Below are 18,918 nucleotides of genomic sequence, written 5' to 3' on the forward strand. Positions count from 1 at the left end.
TTCGAATACAAAAAACCATCTCTCATTTTTTCAGATTTTTATTTCGAGCTCTTAGTGGCCTTATGTGATTTTCTTTTTAATTAGAAAAAAAGGTAATTAATGATTTCCGGAATCTCGCCTATCGACAGTGATCTCAGATAGGAAATATCCTCAGGTTTAAGGAAAAAATAATTAAAGAAATCCCACCTGTGCGCAAAATTGTTAAGAATCGATTTGAATACCAAAAAATTAAGGAAATTTGGAAATTGAGGAACATGTTTTCCCAAAAAAAAAAAAAGTTAAAACGATCGAAAATGTGTACTACATTCTTGGACACTAGAATGGAATTCCCCACACATCTTCTTCCTATACAATCAAAAATAAAAACGTTTGACAATTCAAGGAAAATTAAATAAAGTATAAAATACGACTACAGGTCCTTCCCATTTTTTCTCTTTTTAATCTATAAAGTAAATAGACGAGCGTCAAACCTGCCGGTTCTTGCATGCATGTAAAATAATTATGTAATTCACTTACCATCTTGATACCTCGAGAGCTGCTGGCACTAAACTGAACACTGTGAAGCCTCTTAACTGGCTGTCAATATCCGAAGAGGAGAGGGGTCCATACATTGTTGCTACTGAATTAATTTTGTCGTTCCGATCTCGCATCTCTCAAAATTCCTAAGAAATGCTCGTCAAGACTGATATAAAATGGGCGTTTTTTTTTTAATAAGGAAAAGTTTTGACAGTAATGGAAAATAGAGATTACTAAAAACAAATGTATTGTTTTTTAATAACACCGGCCCAATTAAATTTTAAAAGGCTTATGGTTGAATAAACTTCAGATTTGGGTTTAGCGGACCAAAATGCATAAAAATCATACTTGGTCTATAGTTCCACAAATTTTTTTCTTACCAAAACTGCTAATTTTTGGCTATTTTTATGGTCTTTTGCAATTTACTCAAAATTTTGAGGGTGTACGGGCAAAACTGACTCCAGATTCGGATTCAGCGCGTCAAAATACATAAAGATAGGTAGGTCCGGTCAAAAGTACAGAGCACTTTGTTTTTATTTTTGTGGACCGGTGTTATTAAAAAACAATACATTTGTTTTTAGTAATCTCTATTTTTCATTACTGTCAAAACTTTTCCTTATTAAAAAAGAGGCGCCAAAAACGAGGAACAAATCGATTCACACTCGGAATTTTATTGTTTCAATTATTTGTTCTCTTCTGGGTTACCCCCACTACAAAAAGGGTGGGTTCAGTAAAACAAAAAGCAAAAGGAAAGAAGGAAAAAATCGACCGGCTCTGGAAATTTTCTTTCTTTCATTTGTTTTTTCTCTCCGAAAATACTAAAACAAAAGCCGGGATTGAATTTAAAAAAAAATAAAAAGAGTGAACTGCGATCGAACCCGTGTCCCGCATCACTCCATCCTCATTTTTTTTTTTTTTTGAGGAGGAAACCATATTTATTTAGGTGAACAATAAATGTACAATATTTACAATGTTGCACTTGTAATTATCTTAGTTTATGTAACTCCGGCTTAAATTTTAAGCTCGATCTAACATTTTGTTTTACATTAAGTGGTTAACTTATTTTTTAGTGTTTTGTTTAAGACTTGAATGCAGTATTATAACAAAGGCAGCAGTAATTAACTTAAATACAGGAAAACTTCGCGCAAAAACCTGTGATTGAAAATTCATCCTCATGTGGTATCCACTCAGCCACACCACAGCTACGTCCGCGAGCGCGTGTTTGCTCGGTATGTTTATGGAGCTTGCTTGGAATTCGCTGATGCTTCTCTGGAAGATTCAGTTCGAGAAAAAAAAAATTTCCCCCAACCACTTGCCCATTGCACATTTTGCATAAATGTTATCGAGCTGGCTTCGTATATTTTTCCATAGACTGCGTGCACAAATATTCGAGAATACCAGACGTCACATATTTTCATATCAATAAAAAAATAATATATATTAAAAAAAAAAAAAAAAGTATTCGGACTGGGAATAGTTAATTAATTTGGTTCAGCGTCCGCTAATTGATTCCAAGATTTATCAAATCTGGAGATACTTTTATTCGCTGACATTCATAACTGAAACAAAAAAATCCCAATTCTTGCATTCCTGGAAACATCTGTGCGAGCGGGGACAAGGATGCGATTGGCAACCACTTGCTCGAGGGACCGAGTATATCTATATATACACGATTGTGGGCCACCTTCGGTGCATGGCCGCCTAGGTGTCAGGTCGGAAATGGGCCACCTTCGGTGCGTGGCCGCCTAGGTGTCACGTCGACGCTCCAATCTAGCTGGTATCACGAAAAGCCGAGCGTTGGAGATCTCCCTACTCATCTCTGCCCTCACTACCTTCGTTGCCAGACCTGTATGTAAGACCGTGGTCAGAAGTCTACTACTAGCGCCACGTAGAGGAAATAAAAAACGGGGACAAGACGCGTACAATTTTTGGAGTTTACTCCTTGAGAAACGATTTGAGTTATAGGGCCCAGTACGGAAATTATATGAGGAGTAAAATCAAGTGTAACACGAAAACTTGAGGCGTTATAGAAAGAGACAAACATACATATTGAACGTGCAAAAGAATGAGATGGAATACATTACACAGCGTATCCTATACTCGGGGTCTCCTCTTTGTGCGGTGCTTCGTAGTCTCACTGTATAGTTCACTACCTCTGGTCTGAGAGTTGAATGTGTGCGTATGTTTGTATGTGTGTGTTGTGTGCCTGCGTACGAATTTATAAGACGTGACGTTTTCACCTCAAAATATTTGAAAATATGGAAGAAATTGATTTAGATGATAATGAAGAAGAATCCGAAAAACACATGGATGTGGTTAATTGGGAAGCTTATCGTTTACATTTATGAATAATATACATTTCAAATACGAACAACTAGATCTTTTATTTAGTGTTTGTATTATTTTTGATTAATTGATTTAATATATTTTATATTTATATATTATTTTCATTACTTATATTAACCCTTAGCGGCACACATTATTCCTTACTTACTATCGACTTGAATTTTGTACTCGAGGGTTTTTGGTGTCGCTGATTACGAATCCGCACTGAAAAGTTGGAAACTCAAGATGGCGGATCCAATATGGTGGACCAAAACGCAAAAAGTCGTTTGACAAGAGCGAAAGTTAGTACTCGGGGGTTTTCAGGGTCGCTGATTACGAATCCGCACTCAAAAGTTAGAAATTCAAGATGGCGGATCCAATATGGCGGACAGAAAATGTAAAAAGTCGTTTGACGGGAACGAAAGTTGGTACTCAAGGATTTTTGCGGTCACTTATTACGAATATGCACTCAAAATTTGGAAATTTTTGAAGTAATATAAATATGCCGAACAATCACAGATATATGTTTGTTTCTCTTATCATTTTGGAAGATGCGTTCATTTACCCTCTTTTTCTATTCGATATATATCATAATTATCGTTCGTAAGGAGTAAACTCCAGTCGTGCGTCGGAGCTGACACACACACTTTTTTTAGTATACGAGCAGTGGTGAGTGTCAGGGGGCTGGTCAGAACTAACATCTATTTTTCTCTCCTGTCTTAGCTATCGCCGTCTACCAACAGCATGTGCCACTTCGTAATAATATTGAACATCGATAAGCTCTGTACCACGGTCTTATAGACAGGTCTGGGCACTCCAAGCCCCTTTCTATGAACGCAGCGTGACCGTCTTGAAGTCTGTGTTTCTCAATTTGTGCACCAAAGACCGGAGCGCTGCAATCTCCGAGGTCGGTGTATGCATTCTGAGTAGGCCTCTCCCTCACTAGCGCTAGCGGCGAAAATCACAACATTGGCATCATTTTCGAGCACGGTTTTACAGCCGGAATGCCCAGACCTGTCTATAAGACCGTGCTCTGTACCGACCGTGATGTTCATTAACCATGGGCTATAATAATAGTATGAAAATCGGAAAACCGTAGAACTCACTAACTCGAACTCACTTGATGTCAGTGTTCCCAACCGTAACATAATTAGAGTACATGTCACATAATTTCACTGCTGGCACTATGTAACATTGGACCCGTCCTATAACCCGTAAACGTACTATAATTTCACTTTCACTGCATCACATGTGAATTTTTCCTCGTTTCTTTCGGATGTTTAGCTTTAATATTTTTTTTTTCGCACCGATTCCCCATATTTTCCGTAAGACCCGCGGTTCGACCATCGGTCCGTTTCACTAAAGGACCACTAGGCAGTGAATGCGAGCGTACGTTCAGCGCGGTAATTTTGATCAAGACGAAAACTCGTAACAAGTTGATAACCCCGACGGTTAATGGGTTACTTCTAGCTGGCCAAAGAGTGAAAAAAAAATTGTGTCATATTTGAACCTCTGGCCGACGAATACAAACGAATGAACAAAAACACCCTTTATCCGCGGTCGATTCCAAAAGCCACTGCAACGGCAAGCAATACAAACGTCGACGAATCGGAACTATCCGAAGATGATTTTAGGATGCCAGAATAATATAAAGTATTTTCGTTGAAAAAAAGACGTTATTTTAATAAAAAGTTGAATTTGAGTGTTTACAGTGCTTTTTGTTTCTTTTCAATCAATGAGTTTTACGTTTTTCAGGTTTTCCGAAAAGTACTAGAATTTTCTTATGCGTACGATAATGCTACGGCCCTGGCCACATAATTCTGATCGACGGGGTTGGGAACGCTGCTTGATGTTCAGAATCCAGCCCCAGGTCTGGAAACTCCCGTCGTGTGGGTAGTTCGCTTATGGATGCCAGACGTGTAGTTCATGTATTGCCCACTGTGATCGCTGCGACCTAAGCTCCGGCGCGATGACGATGGGTGGGGGAAGTGAGGTAGAGGCAGCGCTAGCTTTTCAATCTCTGTCACCGCAATGTATATTTCTCGTTTTTGATATTATTGTAGACTATTATAACACGCAGTAAAACGCAAATGCTTGGTTTACGAAACCTCTGACCATTCCAACTTTATGACACCTGGAATTGCGTGTTTCCATTTCTCGCGCAAAACATTGTCATTAGGCACCCGGAAGAACGACACCTTTGCATTATCGGCTTTGCGGCCGGTAGTGCAATGAGGAACCGTGCACCGTCTTGGCATTTTCGCCAATTTTTCAAAAATGTATTTTTTCTTTTTACTTAATTCTATTTTTAAGCACAACAAAAGCAAGACACAACGTATGAGAGCACAACAGAGCACAATATACGACATGGCGATTTTGAGGTTAAGTTTGAGAATACGCAGTAGCTGGATAGATCGCAGAGACGAGTAGTGACGGGATTACGATCTAATCCAGTGCTTCCATAAGCGTTCTACCCCAGCCCCCTGACACAGGCTGCTAAAAGTGGTTCACAAAATGTCCCTTGATTCTGCCGCCAATCTCCACCACTAGGGGCGCTAGTAGTTGTCTGACAAGCTTGCGTGCGGTCAGCGAGGGCAGCGATCGTGTCAGAAGTCTACTAGCCTCACGTAGAGGAACTAAAAAACGAGGACAAAACGCATAGGCCCGTATTCATAGTCAGTTCTTAAATTTAAGCACGGTCTTAAGTCCTCGTTTACCATGACTTGAGATAGGACTTCAGGGTCTGAAGACCGTGCTTAAATTTAAGAACTGACTATGAATACGGGCCATACAATTTTTTAGTATACGAGCAGTGGTGAGTGTAGGGGGTCCAGTTCGGGTATTTTCGAAGGTCACTCGACAATAGGTTGTGTGTGTGCGTGGGTTAGGTTCGGGTATTTCCGGATAGATTCAGGCAAGTTCGGGTAGGTTCGGGGATGTATGGTTATGTGTGTGTAGTTTGGGTTCGGGTATTTTCGGATAGGTTCGGCTAAGTTCGGGTAGGTTCGGGATTCTTGACACGGCAGGGGCGGCGGCGGCGGCGGCGATATCTTTATATAATATAGAACGATATATGTTCATTGATATATGCAAGGATACATATCAACATACATAAATAAATGAATAATTACATAAACTGAGGAGTTGAGAAAATCCCGTACAACAAATATTATGTATGCCTAAATTATGCAACGAAAATATAAGTGTCAATCAAATACATGAATCTGTATCGTTTATATTTACCTGACAATATCAAATTTTTTATAGGTGACAGTCGCATCTCGAAGATGCGATTTTTTACGTAACCAACTTTTAGCTGCAAATATTTTTAAAAAATTTTGAACTACTTCATTTTCAGTTCTAATCGTTTCAGGAATGTTCCTACGGAGAAATTTTTGTGCTTTGTAGGGCATTTTTTAAATCATGAATTGAAAAATTCAATGTCTCAAGTTTTGAAAATGACCGAAAATTTCTGAAATATTTTTCTCTTTGCTAGAAGCACGTTGAAGATATGTCGAAGGCCTATTTTAAGAGTTTTCCAAAAATTTGGAAGCGGTAATTGGGTTTTAATTAAGAAAAATTACGCAAGTTCTTGAATACATGTGAAAATGAATAATGAAAATGAATCTATCATGAGATTCGTTACAAATTAACTGAAATGAAAATGAAAGTCTTGTGGGTTCATTTTATATTTTGATAAGCTGTTAACATTGTCGTTCAGTCCTACAACTTTTTGGAAATCTGACGAAACATAACTCAAAAAAAATTTTTACCTTTAGCATAATATTGACGTAAATATCAAACCATATTTTTCTTCTCAATTGTTGAAATGCTAAATAGTAATTATTGTCAATTCATAGTTTCTCAATGTGCTAAAAAGGACGGAAAAATCTGACTTCCACAGGACAAATATTGTAATGTTCAGAATGATATAAATAACATTATTGAAAAATCAACGGCTGTTTGTCAATGACTGATTTTCAAGGGAAATCGTCCGATAGCTTTCAGATTATTAGATCCTGTTTCCAACGCAACATTATCCACAAAGTCAATTTTTATCCTGTCGGCTGTACGTACTATCGTTATCAAAAGGTACTCATAGTTATAATCTGCTACATAGTTATACCTTGCACTGTTGCACATTTGTCTAATTTCGAGAGGTGAGAATTAACTACATTGTTACGTGTCCGAAAGGTGCAGTTGAAAAAGTTTAAGAAGCTGTTAAAAAAGAGACATGTGGTTTGTAGCCACCTGCAATAAAAAGAGTACCGAACACGGTAATCGAAAGTAGTATAGCAAGAAGGTAACCCGAGATTCCATTTGCACGAATGTAAAATTGAACATACAGATCACTTTGTCACAAACCATAATCATCCATATCATATAAAAATATTTTTTCGGAATATTTAGTGTTATAAGTCCGCGTAATAGATTTTTATTGTTGTTAAGTGAAAAATGCGTCAGCTCACAAAGTACAGGCACGTGGCTTTGGAATTTAATATACATGTATCAGAAAAAGTAGAAGCCGGTTGCAAAATTTTTCAGAAGCTTAGTCTTCTGCGTTCAACGATTAGCTCAACTTTGAGAAAAATTACCAGTACTAACTATTACCAACGATATGTTTTGGTTTGCAGAACTATGCAAAAAATCTGAGAAACATCATATAATGAGAAACATCAGAAACGTGCGCTCCACGTATTACTCAAACCTCGACTTAAAGTAATGAAATTTAAACATTTCTAAAATCTCGAAAGACTTAAACTGCTTTCGGTCAATTATATTGACTTCGGTTGCTAACTTTATGGACCTCACACGACTTCAAATCCCCCGTCTGTCAATCAGGTCCTGAACGGTATCTTGCAAAAATGTAAGACGGGTCACACCATTCAGGCGCCGGGTTGCTGGTCGGTGCGTTGGACTCGGGTCCGGCTTCATCTGGACAAGGTTTTCGGCAGTTTCCCTTGTCTGTCGTGCAAATGCAGGTGTTTCTACCTACCACTGCCAACCCCCAGCTCTACTCTACTGTTAATTAAATGTATTGCAAATATAATTATAATAAATAAAGGATTATTATTATTATTAAAAAAACCGTCGATACAAATTTGATGTTTCTACTGACCAATGTACAATGTTTTGTAGAGTTCGGAATTTATAAATAAGGTTCGTGTGGATAAACATGATCAATACTCTTTGCCGCTGTTACTTCTGATCTCTAAGCAGGGTCAAAAATAATAGCACACCAGAAGCAGAATGAAGTACAATAACTTTATTTTCTTGGATCACCGCATATCATGGAAATATGTGATAATACTGGACTAACCACAAAACGATATGCAGTAAATAAATTGTAAATATCTCACGACATACGTGAGATATTTAGATTTTGGCAAAAAATGTTACGGCAAGCCCTGGTCTCCGCTATATTCTGTTCAGACGTGAGAAAAATATTGAAAAAATACGTTCTGGGAATGTAGTTTCGCTATGTGTGTTGTATAGGCGGTCGAAATAGACGTTTTCATCGCCTGATTAATTTGTACATGAAGTGATTTGACGTCACAAGTCTATCACTGCTTTATCAGTGCCAACGCCGGATTTAGTCGGAGGGCAACCTAATCATCCGAGGTACCAAGGCCAACGAGTGCCGCGCGCTAGCACAGCACCTTGACCTAGGAATCAATCAGGTAAGTAATAATAACGCCACCACATAACAAGAAGAAAAACTTGAAAATTGGGCGATCGCCGATCTAAAGTGTGTAGCTGATAATAATTGCTATTTGTCTCTTTCATTTAAATTCACGATCGTGTGATTAGGGAAAAATCCTATAACCTCAGGATCCAAGATTTTTTCTGCGGTTCAAAGTTTTTAAGTTATTTAGCTGTCCTAGAAGTTTTGGGACACCCTGTATGAATTTAATTCAATACCACACGGATTATTTCATTTTTACAATTAATTTCATAAGATACCATAATTTTAGGCCCTGAATATAATAGGCGCCCTTTTCTTGGCCGAGAACACTGATTTTGTTCGCGCTTCGTGAGTAAAATGCTCGTTAATAATAAAAAATATAGGGTGCTGAAGAATATCTCGCCCGGGGCTCTCGGTTGACTGAGACGGCGCTGTCCGACGCAGCTTTTATCTCGAACAAAACCTGTGTCTCTTTAGTAGTTCATATATGCGAATATACTACCGCAGCCGAAAAATGCCAATTTATAATCTCAGGCAGTAGGTATAATAATTTTCTGCAATGTTTCATCATATTGAGCAATATGACTACTCGACAAGCGTTCATAGAGGCTTATTGAAGTTATCGATATTTTTAAAGTGTTTGACGAGAGCTGTGCTGGATTTCTGATAGTCTGTTGATCATCTAAACCGAAGACGTTTCGTAATATTGAACAATGCGTGTGAAAAATTATCTGAAAACTTCCAATTATACCCTGGTGAAAATTTTTACAGAAATTGGAATTTTTTTCTTATTTCGTACAAAATTGTAAATACGCATAGTTTTTCACAAAGAATTGTTAATCTTCTTTAAAAATTGTAGTGTCTTGTAGATTTTTTACTGAAAAAATACAAATTTACATGAAAATCTACAAGTTTTTATTAAAAACTATGCATATTTACAATTTTGTACGAAAATAATTTTGCACAAAATTGTACGGAATGTTCTAATTTCTCTAAAAATTTGAAGTAAATACTAGAAATCATTTTCCTCAGGATATATAGTCGGTGACAATTCACATACCCAATTTGTCAAAACATCTTTGAACCAGCAATTATTGAAAACTTTTTGTGCAGGCCATTACATTTGATAGCCGAAAGTAACCGAACATTAGGTAGTGTCGATTAGGTGACGTTTATAGATTTACACCACGTTGAGGATCGTAATTATGGTAATCCCCAAGTTTTTTAAATGATTTCTTGTAAATTGGAACTAAAAAATCTGTTTTGTAAAAATATTTTAAAACGGATGTCTAAGTGAAGAAATTCATTTTCAAATTCAAGTAGTTTCCTTTTCACTGGCAATATGAATAGCACAAAATAAATATAGTCCACCAATGATTGGAGTCGAGGCAGCAAATGTCTTTACGTTTAATACTGAAAATAATACCTACCTTTAACTATCCTGATTCTATGATATTTTAACCCGACAAAGTATAAAATGTGTCGGTATAAATCGACATGACTTTTCTGTTTGAGAAAAACTCGTAGCCTTCTAATTGAATTAGTGACGCAGCGATATTTTACACAATACAGTGCAGTCGACGGAATTGTTATTATTATTATACAGTATCTACTGTTGTAGCCTATAAGAAGGGGATTCTGTATTATGAGCAGTGTGGCTGACGAGCAGTATACCTAGCTATAATATATAAAACGAGCGCAGTAACTCTCCAGCCAGTCGTAGAATTGTCATATGTTTAGTTGTACGGGTAAAAGGTGTTATTTTTAAATTTGCGATGGATCGGTGGGCAGGAAAAATCGCTCTTGTTACCGGAGCTAGTGCTGGAGTCGGCGCTGCCACGGTTGAGACTCTCGTTCGAGAGGGTCTTACTGTTGTCGGCATAGCCAGGCGAGTGGAGAAGATCGAAAAACTTGGTGAAAAGCTACAGGACGCGAAAGGCAAGCTCTGGGCGAAAAAATGCGACGTCACCAAGGAAGAAGAAATCCTGGAAGTCGTCGAATGGATCAAGAAAACACTCGGAGGCATCGACATCCTCGTTAATAACGCTGCGATGGCTCATTTTGCATCAATTTCCGGTAAGCAGAACGCGGTTTTCATTACTGCAACTAGCTGAGACCATATTATGAAGCTATGCAGTCGTCTATGAACAAATTTTCGAATCATCTAAAAGCAAACTGTCTCATTTTTTGATACAATTAAAGAGACTTGTGTTTTGTGATTTCAATCATGAGTTATTTTTGGTGAAAAAATCGGAGTCAAATTTTTGAAAGTTATTTTTAATTAAATATTTCCACCCGTTATTGGCCGTTCTTGAAAAAATTGGAATTTTTAAGGAGCTTGTGAAATTCCCTATGTATTGCGAAAACATCATCCGACTACACTGACAAGGAAAGGTATCAATAGACTGGGGCAAAAAAATTGACTATTTTTTTTTTTGAAAAATATATTGAGAATATCATTCAGTATGGCAAAAAAAAAATTTCATGAAATTTTAAGCCCTTAATATTAACTTTAAGAGGTCTATCATCGCTATTTTTGATTTTTAGTAATAATTTGATGTTTTACGTCAGAACTGTCGAAATATTGAAGTGAAAAAATTTATGTTCACTTATCCCTTTATAAAATTAAATTCCCTACAAAAAAGGTCTGATTATAGATTTTTGTCAGACAAGCCGTTTCCGAGTAATTAAGCCTAATAAATTGATATAATTTCTCGAGAATTAATCGAGAATTAATCGAGAATTAATCGAGAAATTATATCAATTTATTAAGCTTAATTACTCGGAAACGGTTTCTCGAGAATTAATCGAGAATTAATCGAGAATTAATCGAGAAATTACATCAATTTATTAAGCTTCATTACTCGGAAACGGCTTCTCTGACAAAAATCTATAATCAGACCTTTTTTGTAGGGAATTTAATTTTATAAAGGGATAAGTGAACATAAATTTTTTCACTTCAATATTTCGACAGTTCTGACGTAAAACATCAAATTATTACTAAAAATCAAAAATAGCGATGATAGACCTCTCAAAGTTAATATTAAGGGCTTAAAATTTCATGAAATTTTTTTTTGCCATACTGAATGATATTCTCAATATATTTTTCAAAAAAAAAAATAGTCAATTTTTTTGGCCCAGTCTAGGTATCAAGCCCCCCCGATTTCGTTCATTTTAGAATATGCTATTCTTCATCGTAGAAAAAAATAGGGGATACATGTTTTTGCGTTTTTCGAAATAATATCACACAGAAGGTGAATTACCCCCATACACGCGCAACCCAAAACCCATCAAATTGGTACTATTTTGCTTCAGTTCATCTTATTTAATATTACAAAGCTCTTTTTAAGCAACAATTAAGGTACTTATTCGTTCAGATAACATTTGGTTGCATTAATGACAAAAACTATCCTCCCAAATTTCCGACCGCCTTCTGGCAGAGTTGATTTGGCAGTCGTGGAATCTTGTGGCGCCCGGTATTTCAAGGATTTGTGAGATCACTGGAACCGATTCTGACTTTGAAATTTTATATTCATCACATAATGGATAACACGAAAATACAGCAATGTGATATTGTTAGCTTTATAAACCGAATACAATTAATGAGGTAGACAGGGGCGTATTTTATTTCATTTTGCACGAAAAACTCAAAATCACGTGTCACGATCTATTATCTGTTCTTTCAAATGCAAATAATTGAATTAAAAAACATGCAATAGTTTTTTAGTTATAAATAATTCGTAATTTAAAACTTTTATGATTTTTTACCATTTAACCCTTTCGTAATCGGACAGAATGCATTTTTCATTATTTGCCCTAAGAATTATCCTCCAATTGGTTTCATTCAAATATCTCAACATTTTCATGAGAAACTGGAAAACGACCACCGGGGATTTCCAACTTTGGGGGTTGATTTCACTCCTTTAAGCCGATTTTCCGCCGATAAAAAAATACGGATCGCTTATATTTCGATTGAGAATAACATATCCTAAAAATGAAATGGCGGGGGGGGGCACCCCGATACCTTTCCTTGTAGGAGAAGGAATGTCGGGTATTTGACCATTAAACGATAGTAGTAATTTTAACTGTAAAAATAGTTATTTTGTTCATTCTGTATAGTTCATTCGACCATTCTGCACAGTCAAGTTGACTATTTGAGGCGTTTAAAAACATTGTTAATATCGACATAGTTGATCCAGCTATACGTTTCATTAAAATAATACCTAGAATTATGAGTTCGACCGGACTTGAGGACTCTGGCGAAAATAATTTATACGTCAAACTACGAAAAATTGGCGGTCGCAGAAAATCTTAAAAGATTGTAGATAATCGTGAAAAATCGATGAACAAATTTCTATGAACAATTATGAAAATTGCATGTTGAAAGTAGATTTAATTTTTTTCGTAGAATTTCGTAGAAAACCATGTAAATTAACGAACAATTATGAATATTTATGACTTTCTACGAGAAGTAATGAAAATTCCATATTGGAAGTAGATTTAATTTTATTCGCAGAATTTCGTAGAAAACTACGAGTCTTAACGAAAAATTATGAATGCCTACAACTTTTTATGAAAGATGATTTCATTTTCGGACCAAAACATTACAAAGTTATCTGCGTAGAACCGCGTTGCAGTTTATAGAAAAATACTTTCTATTAATAATTATGAAAATTCACAATTTTCTGTGAAAACTAATTACAATTTCGGACCCGAGCCATCCGCTAGATGTCGCATCACTCTCACAAGGAAAACTTGTTGCAGACAACTTAAGTACCGAGCAAAATTTTGGTGTATTTCTGAAGATTGATCTTCTTATCTTTTGAGTACGATCTAGAAGGATTTAGAGAATCTGTCGTATATTTTTGATATCATGTTCTCTCAATTAGGTGAGTCTATTGATAAAAAAACTTAGCTAGAGATACAATAATCTATCAGAAATGATGAACTTTCACAGAAATTATGACCATGCACAGAATTATAGAGAAGTAAAAAAACTGCGATAAATTACGTAAAAGTCTGATACTCTTTGGAAAATTCCACGATGAAACTACGAAATTGTTCGAAACGAAGTAGAAAATCGTAGAAAAGTTTCGTAGTTTGGCGTAAAAAATTTAACCAGGGGAAAGATGCTCCAAGTGCACTTGTACCACTTTCGCATCACGCGATTGGAACTTTTCCAGCTACCTGCAGCTACAATGATGCGCACAAGATGGCCCAGACGGACTTTAACTAGCACAAACGATTGTTTCACTGAAACAGGGCAGTTTCAAGTGTATGAAATCATGCTTAGTTCAAATTTATTAAATTTGGAACTTTTACCCTTTTTGCACAAGCCCTGTCAAATATGAGTTCAAAAATGGCATACTCGATATTCGGATGATTTGCAATTTCTATCTATCGAGGTCTGCATTCGATCATATGGTTCAAGTCAGCTGTTGTTAATTAACTGGCCCTGACTTACTGAGGCACAGTATTATTTTTGAACCCAATATCAAATCACCTTACAGACGGAGATACGGAGGGATTTCGGCGGATTTTGAACGTCAATGTCCTGGCAGTCGCTATCTTCACCAGGGAAGCTGTACGCTCCATGAAGGCGCGTCAAGTTGACGGTCACATAATCAACATCAATAGGTTGGTTTACTTTGTTCTCTGACACTTTGAGGTGAGACTTGGTTGTCCTTGGTTACCTTCTGGTTGACGATAAGTCGTTGACATTTTTTTGCAGTGTTATGGGTCATGGGGTTCCCGAAGTAAGCGACAAGTACAGTCTATACCCAAGTAGCAAATACGCGGTAACAGCAATGACGGAGGTCACGAGGAAAGAGTTGATCAAAGCCAACGCCAAAATCAAAATAACGGTAAGTGGGTAGAAGATGTACACAAAGAAGATTATGAAATATCTCAAAATCACTGAAACCTCGTCCAATCTTGTTAAAGCTTTGAAATCCTTCAGAATCATTTAAATCTTTCTAAAATCTCCAGCATCTTGTAAAATCGTTTGGAATTCAGTAAAACTTCGAGATCTCCGAAATTTTTGAAATTACACGGACTTGCTGAAATCCCTGAAACCTTAATTCTGCAATTAGTTGAAATCGAACCCTGGCGAAAATAATTTCTACATCAAACTACGAAAAATTACCGACTGTAGAAAATCGTAGAAAATAGTAGGAAATCTTAAAAAAGTGTAGAAGGTTGTAGATAATCGTGAAAAATAGTAGTATTTTTCATTAAAAAAATACAAATTTTCACGAAAAATTATTGAAAATGACATATTGGAAGTAGATTTAATTTTCTTCTTAGAATCTCGTAGAAAACTGCGCGGATTAATGAACAATTATGAATGTTTACGACTTCTTATGAAAGATAATTTCAATTTCGGATCCAAACATTAGGAATTTTTGCCTTCGTAGAACCTCGTAGAAATTCATCGAAAAGTACAAACTCCACAAAAAGTTACGAATTTTCACGAAAAATTATGAATATGTATAATTTTCTATGAAAACTAATTACAATTTTGGATCCAAACCATCCGCTAGATGTTGCACGTCTCTAACAAGGAAAACTTATTACAGACAAGATTACTGAGCAGAATTTGGATCTATATCCGAAGACTGATCGTGTCATGTTATAAGTACGATCTAGACGGATTTAAAGAATCTGTTGTATATTTTTGAACTCATCTTATCTCAATTAGGCAAGTATGAGGGGAAAAAACTTAGCTAAAAATACAATGATCCACGAAAAATTATGAACTTTCGCAGGAATTATGACCATAGGATTACAGAGACGTGTAAAAAAACTACGATAAATTACGCAAACGTACAATAATCTACAGAAAACTACGGTTCTGTACGAATATCAAGACCAAAAAGTTAAATAAATTACGCCAATACGATAACCAATGAAAATTAAAATTTTTCACGAAAATCTACAATAATGTACAAGAAATATATCCATTTCTACGACAAATGAACTCAACGGGTTAGAGCAAATTACAAAAATCTACGAACATCTATGAAAAAGTATAATATTTTGCGGAAAAATTCTGTGCCAAAACTATGCACGTCACCGAATTACTCTAGTTAATCGTGGAAATTTTTGTAGAAAAATCGTGAAATGAAATTCGTAGTTTGACGTGGAAATTATTTCCACCAGGGAAATCTATTTAGTCCCATAAAGGTCCTAAAACCCATTAAAATCTTTTATAGAGCATCAGTCCTGGTCTTATCAAGACAGAATTTTTGGCTGTTGCCACCACCGAGGCAGTGGCTGAGGCGGTTTACAGTCAACGACCTACATTGGATCCAGAAGATGTAGCTAACGCCATCGTCTATGCATTAGGCACTCCACCGCATCTCCAAGTATGTACCGATAATAAGATTGCTAATTATTTTCGACTTGCCACTTTCTCAGTTTTCTTATGAAGTATTGTTTCAATGTCTCCATTGCAGTCCGTATGTATACATAATTATATCCACACTCAAAGCTCTCATCTCTTAGGTATGTGAGCTGATATTACGCCCAGTTGGCGAATCATGAACGAATTTCCGGTGGTTATGAAACTGGAGCTGTGACCGCAGGATACTCGTACGGCATGATCGAATGCATTCGTTCCAACTTATAATTTTAACTCGAATCGACGGTCATCATGCGAGCTTATTATGCGAATACGCGGGTAAATCTAGAAACTTGCAAGTCATTGAATACACCCATATAAATATATGTATTGTATGGATTTTGTATTAATAAAAATTTTCGAGAAAGGAAAAAACACAAGCGGATAAATTAGGCCAACTAATTCATTTGCTCATTAATGATATCAAAGATCTGAATTCTTATCATTGTCGATGAAAATGGACGAGTAACAGACATTAGCAAATACGTAAACCAGGTAGTACATTTGTCGAAATTTCGACTATCACTTGACTAAGCTTGGCCAGTATAATCTCAACAGATGTAAAATTTGACTTAGCGTTGGCAAAACGGTCACTATATCTGCCTAAGATGTGATAATGACTGTCAATAAGTCAAAAGTCGAAGCTGTGCCAAACATACATCGACGAATATACTGAAAAATATCAAGTCGAGACAACGTCAAAACAAAAATTATACATCGTATAGAAATCGCCAAAGTGAATGTAACAGGATACGAAAAAATATTTCACAGTTTCGCTTGACTACTTCTGACTACGAGTATATTGACCGTACATTGATAACCTAGCGGACATTCGTGAACGCATGGTTGACATGTACGTACATACCTGGTGAACTCCTGGCTTGAAATATATCCTCAAGGTCCCTAGATTATACAGGTCAAGACACGCGTGTTCCAGTTTTTTTCACTATAACGTGGGCAAAAATTTCTATGCGCGTTCGCCCAAAAAATATCAAACTTACATTACCGCATTAAGCAGTTTTGACCAATTTTGCTCAATTTTTTGAGGTCAAGCTTTAATGAGTTGCTCCCTTAGTGTCCTGACGTTCACGAAATAAATAGAAGCACGCATATATTTCGAGGTTAATCCATAGACTTATAAAGATAGACTGAGCGCTCCTATAAGAGACACTGACAATTACATATAAAGGGTAGAGATATACCGGGAGTACTGCTCTCTCTTTTCAATCGGCGTCATGGTGGGAGACAACGGAGCAGTGGAAGTGGAATAGCTATAGATATAGGCGCATAATTTCGCCTCATTCTCCTCTACCGCCTCGATCCCCGCCACAAATATCGTCAGAGAGAGAAAGAAGTGCTCCCGGCATATTTCTGTCCTTTAAATGTTTGCTTCAAGCGGCTCATAAGAGCGCTCAGTCTATCTTTATAAGTCTATGGGTTAATGTGAGTAAGAAGTTTCTTCTCTGCATGCACGATGTATAAGGAGACTCTAATGTGTTGATGTTGTGTTTACCCTTTTTGAATCCTTGCTTCCGATGAGAAGCCCGTAAGACAAGCAATGCCGTCTATTGAATGATATGCGGATGTGCAAATCATTAATCTACGAGAGAATATTTGTTGAAAGAATGTAAATTCGAAAAATTGGTGATTTCGAAAAATTAACGACGGAGCCAGGAATCGAACCTGGCGTCTAGAGATGCTTGACCGGAGCCTTATTCCACTACAGGTTTACTCCACGGAGGTTTACACCACGGTCTTGCATACAGGCAACGAAGATCGAGTCACATAGAAGTGTACGGCCTGCAGGCTATTTGAAGCAAGAAAAGTTGGGTGCTCGGACGAACTATCACCCCAACAGCTAGGTGTCGCTAGTGGTGCCTTTGCTTTTCGGCTCACGTACAGCGCTCTATACTAATGCGTACAGTGTCCGTGGTTGGCTCCGACCGGCAGTTGGGGTGATCGTGCTAACTCTCTCGCTCTCGTTTGGAGCCATGGTGCGTTCTCTCTCGCGCCCGATCAATAATGAACCCAGAGTGGGGGGTCGGTATGATGTCTGTCATACTTTTGCCGATTTAAGCATTGATTATTTTTATTTTACGTGATCACAAGTACATTCTCGAGAGCTGTGAGACTATTATATCCGAGACAGCCGATTCATGCACTATAATTTTTGCTTCAGCTTTTCTGAATACATAATAGAGATAGTACTATATTTTTATGGATTTCGTGAACCTTGCTCCTGGTATTTCTTTATAGATTTTTCGTCGTTTTTTATTTATTTTTTTTTATTTAAACTTTTTTTTTATTCAATCGAATGTGAGCAACTGCACACAATTTATTAATTGCGTGTAGATACTATCATTTGATGTATAAAAAAAAGAAACAAAAGCCGGCGCGGTAAGAGAGGCGGAGAAATAAGGGGAGGGTCGATGTAGCAGCGTGGCCCCCCACCATGGCTCCACGCCGAGTACAAATCGCCGAGAGCACGAGCTTCCTAAGGCGAGCGTCGGATGGCTATACTGTCGACCGATGGTAGAGCCATCCTACGGATTTACGAGTCGCAGAAAGTTTTGCTTCAAGCGGCCCATAAGCCGTACGCTTCTATGTGACTCGATCTTCGTTGATACAGGTCTGGCAACGAAGCCAATTTTCTACAGAGCGACGTGGTTCTCTTGTTATCCGTGGTTTTTAGTGTTTGAAATAGCCATGTTGTGGCGCTGCTATCTAGGGATGTACGTGGGGTAGGGCAAGGGTAGGAATGAAAATGTGCCACCGAAATTATACTTGAAACGAAGCATATAACCTAAAATCAGCGCGTGCGTCATACTCACGGTCTTACATACGCGTGAAACGCTATTGCGTTTTAAATAAAAAGGTGGTTAAACCATGTGCGGTACCGCGGTGTAAAAAATTATCGAAATTGGTTAACTAATGAAAACAACACCGTTTCTTTAAACAACATACGTTTATTTCATTTATTACCTTCGTA

General features: G+C 37.1%; 1 protein-coding gene across 1 annotated transcript; it reads left to right on the top strand.

The window, feature by feature from the left end:
- Positions 1-10,171: 10,171 nt before the first annotated feature.
- LOC124224111 (farnesol dehydrogenase-like) lies at positions 10,172-16,305 on the top strand. The gene is made up of 5 exons (XM_046636529.2): positions 10,172-10,603; positions 14,038-14,164; positions 14,259-14,391; positions 15,742-15,894; positions 16,034-16,305. The coding sequence occupies exons 1-5, from the start codon at positions 10,303-10,305 to the stop codon at positions 16,070-16,072; spliced, it is 753 nt and encodes a 250-aa protein (XP_046492485.1). The 5' UTR covers positions 10,172-10,302; the 3' UTR covers positions 16,073-16,305.
- Positions 16,306-18,918: the final 2,613 nt, after the last annotated feature.

Source organism: Neodiprion pinetum, unplaced genomic scaffold (genome assembly GCF_021155775.2).
Source record: "Neodiprion pinetum isolate iyNeoPine1 unplaced genomic scaffold, iyNeoPine1.2 ptg000096l, whole genome shotgun sequence".
In the NCBI taxonomy this organism is placed as follows: Eukaryota; Metazoa; Arthropoda; class Insecta; order Hymenoptera; family Diprionidae; genus Neodiprion; species Neodiprion pinetum.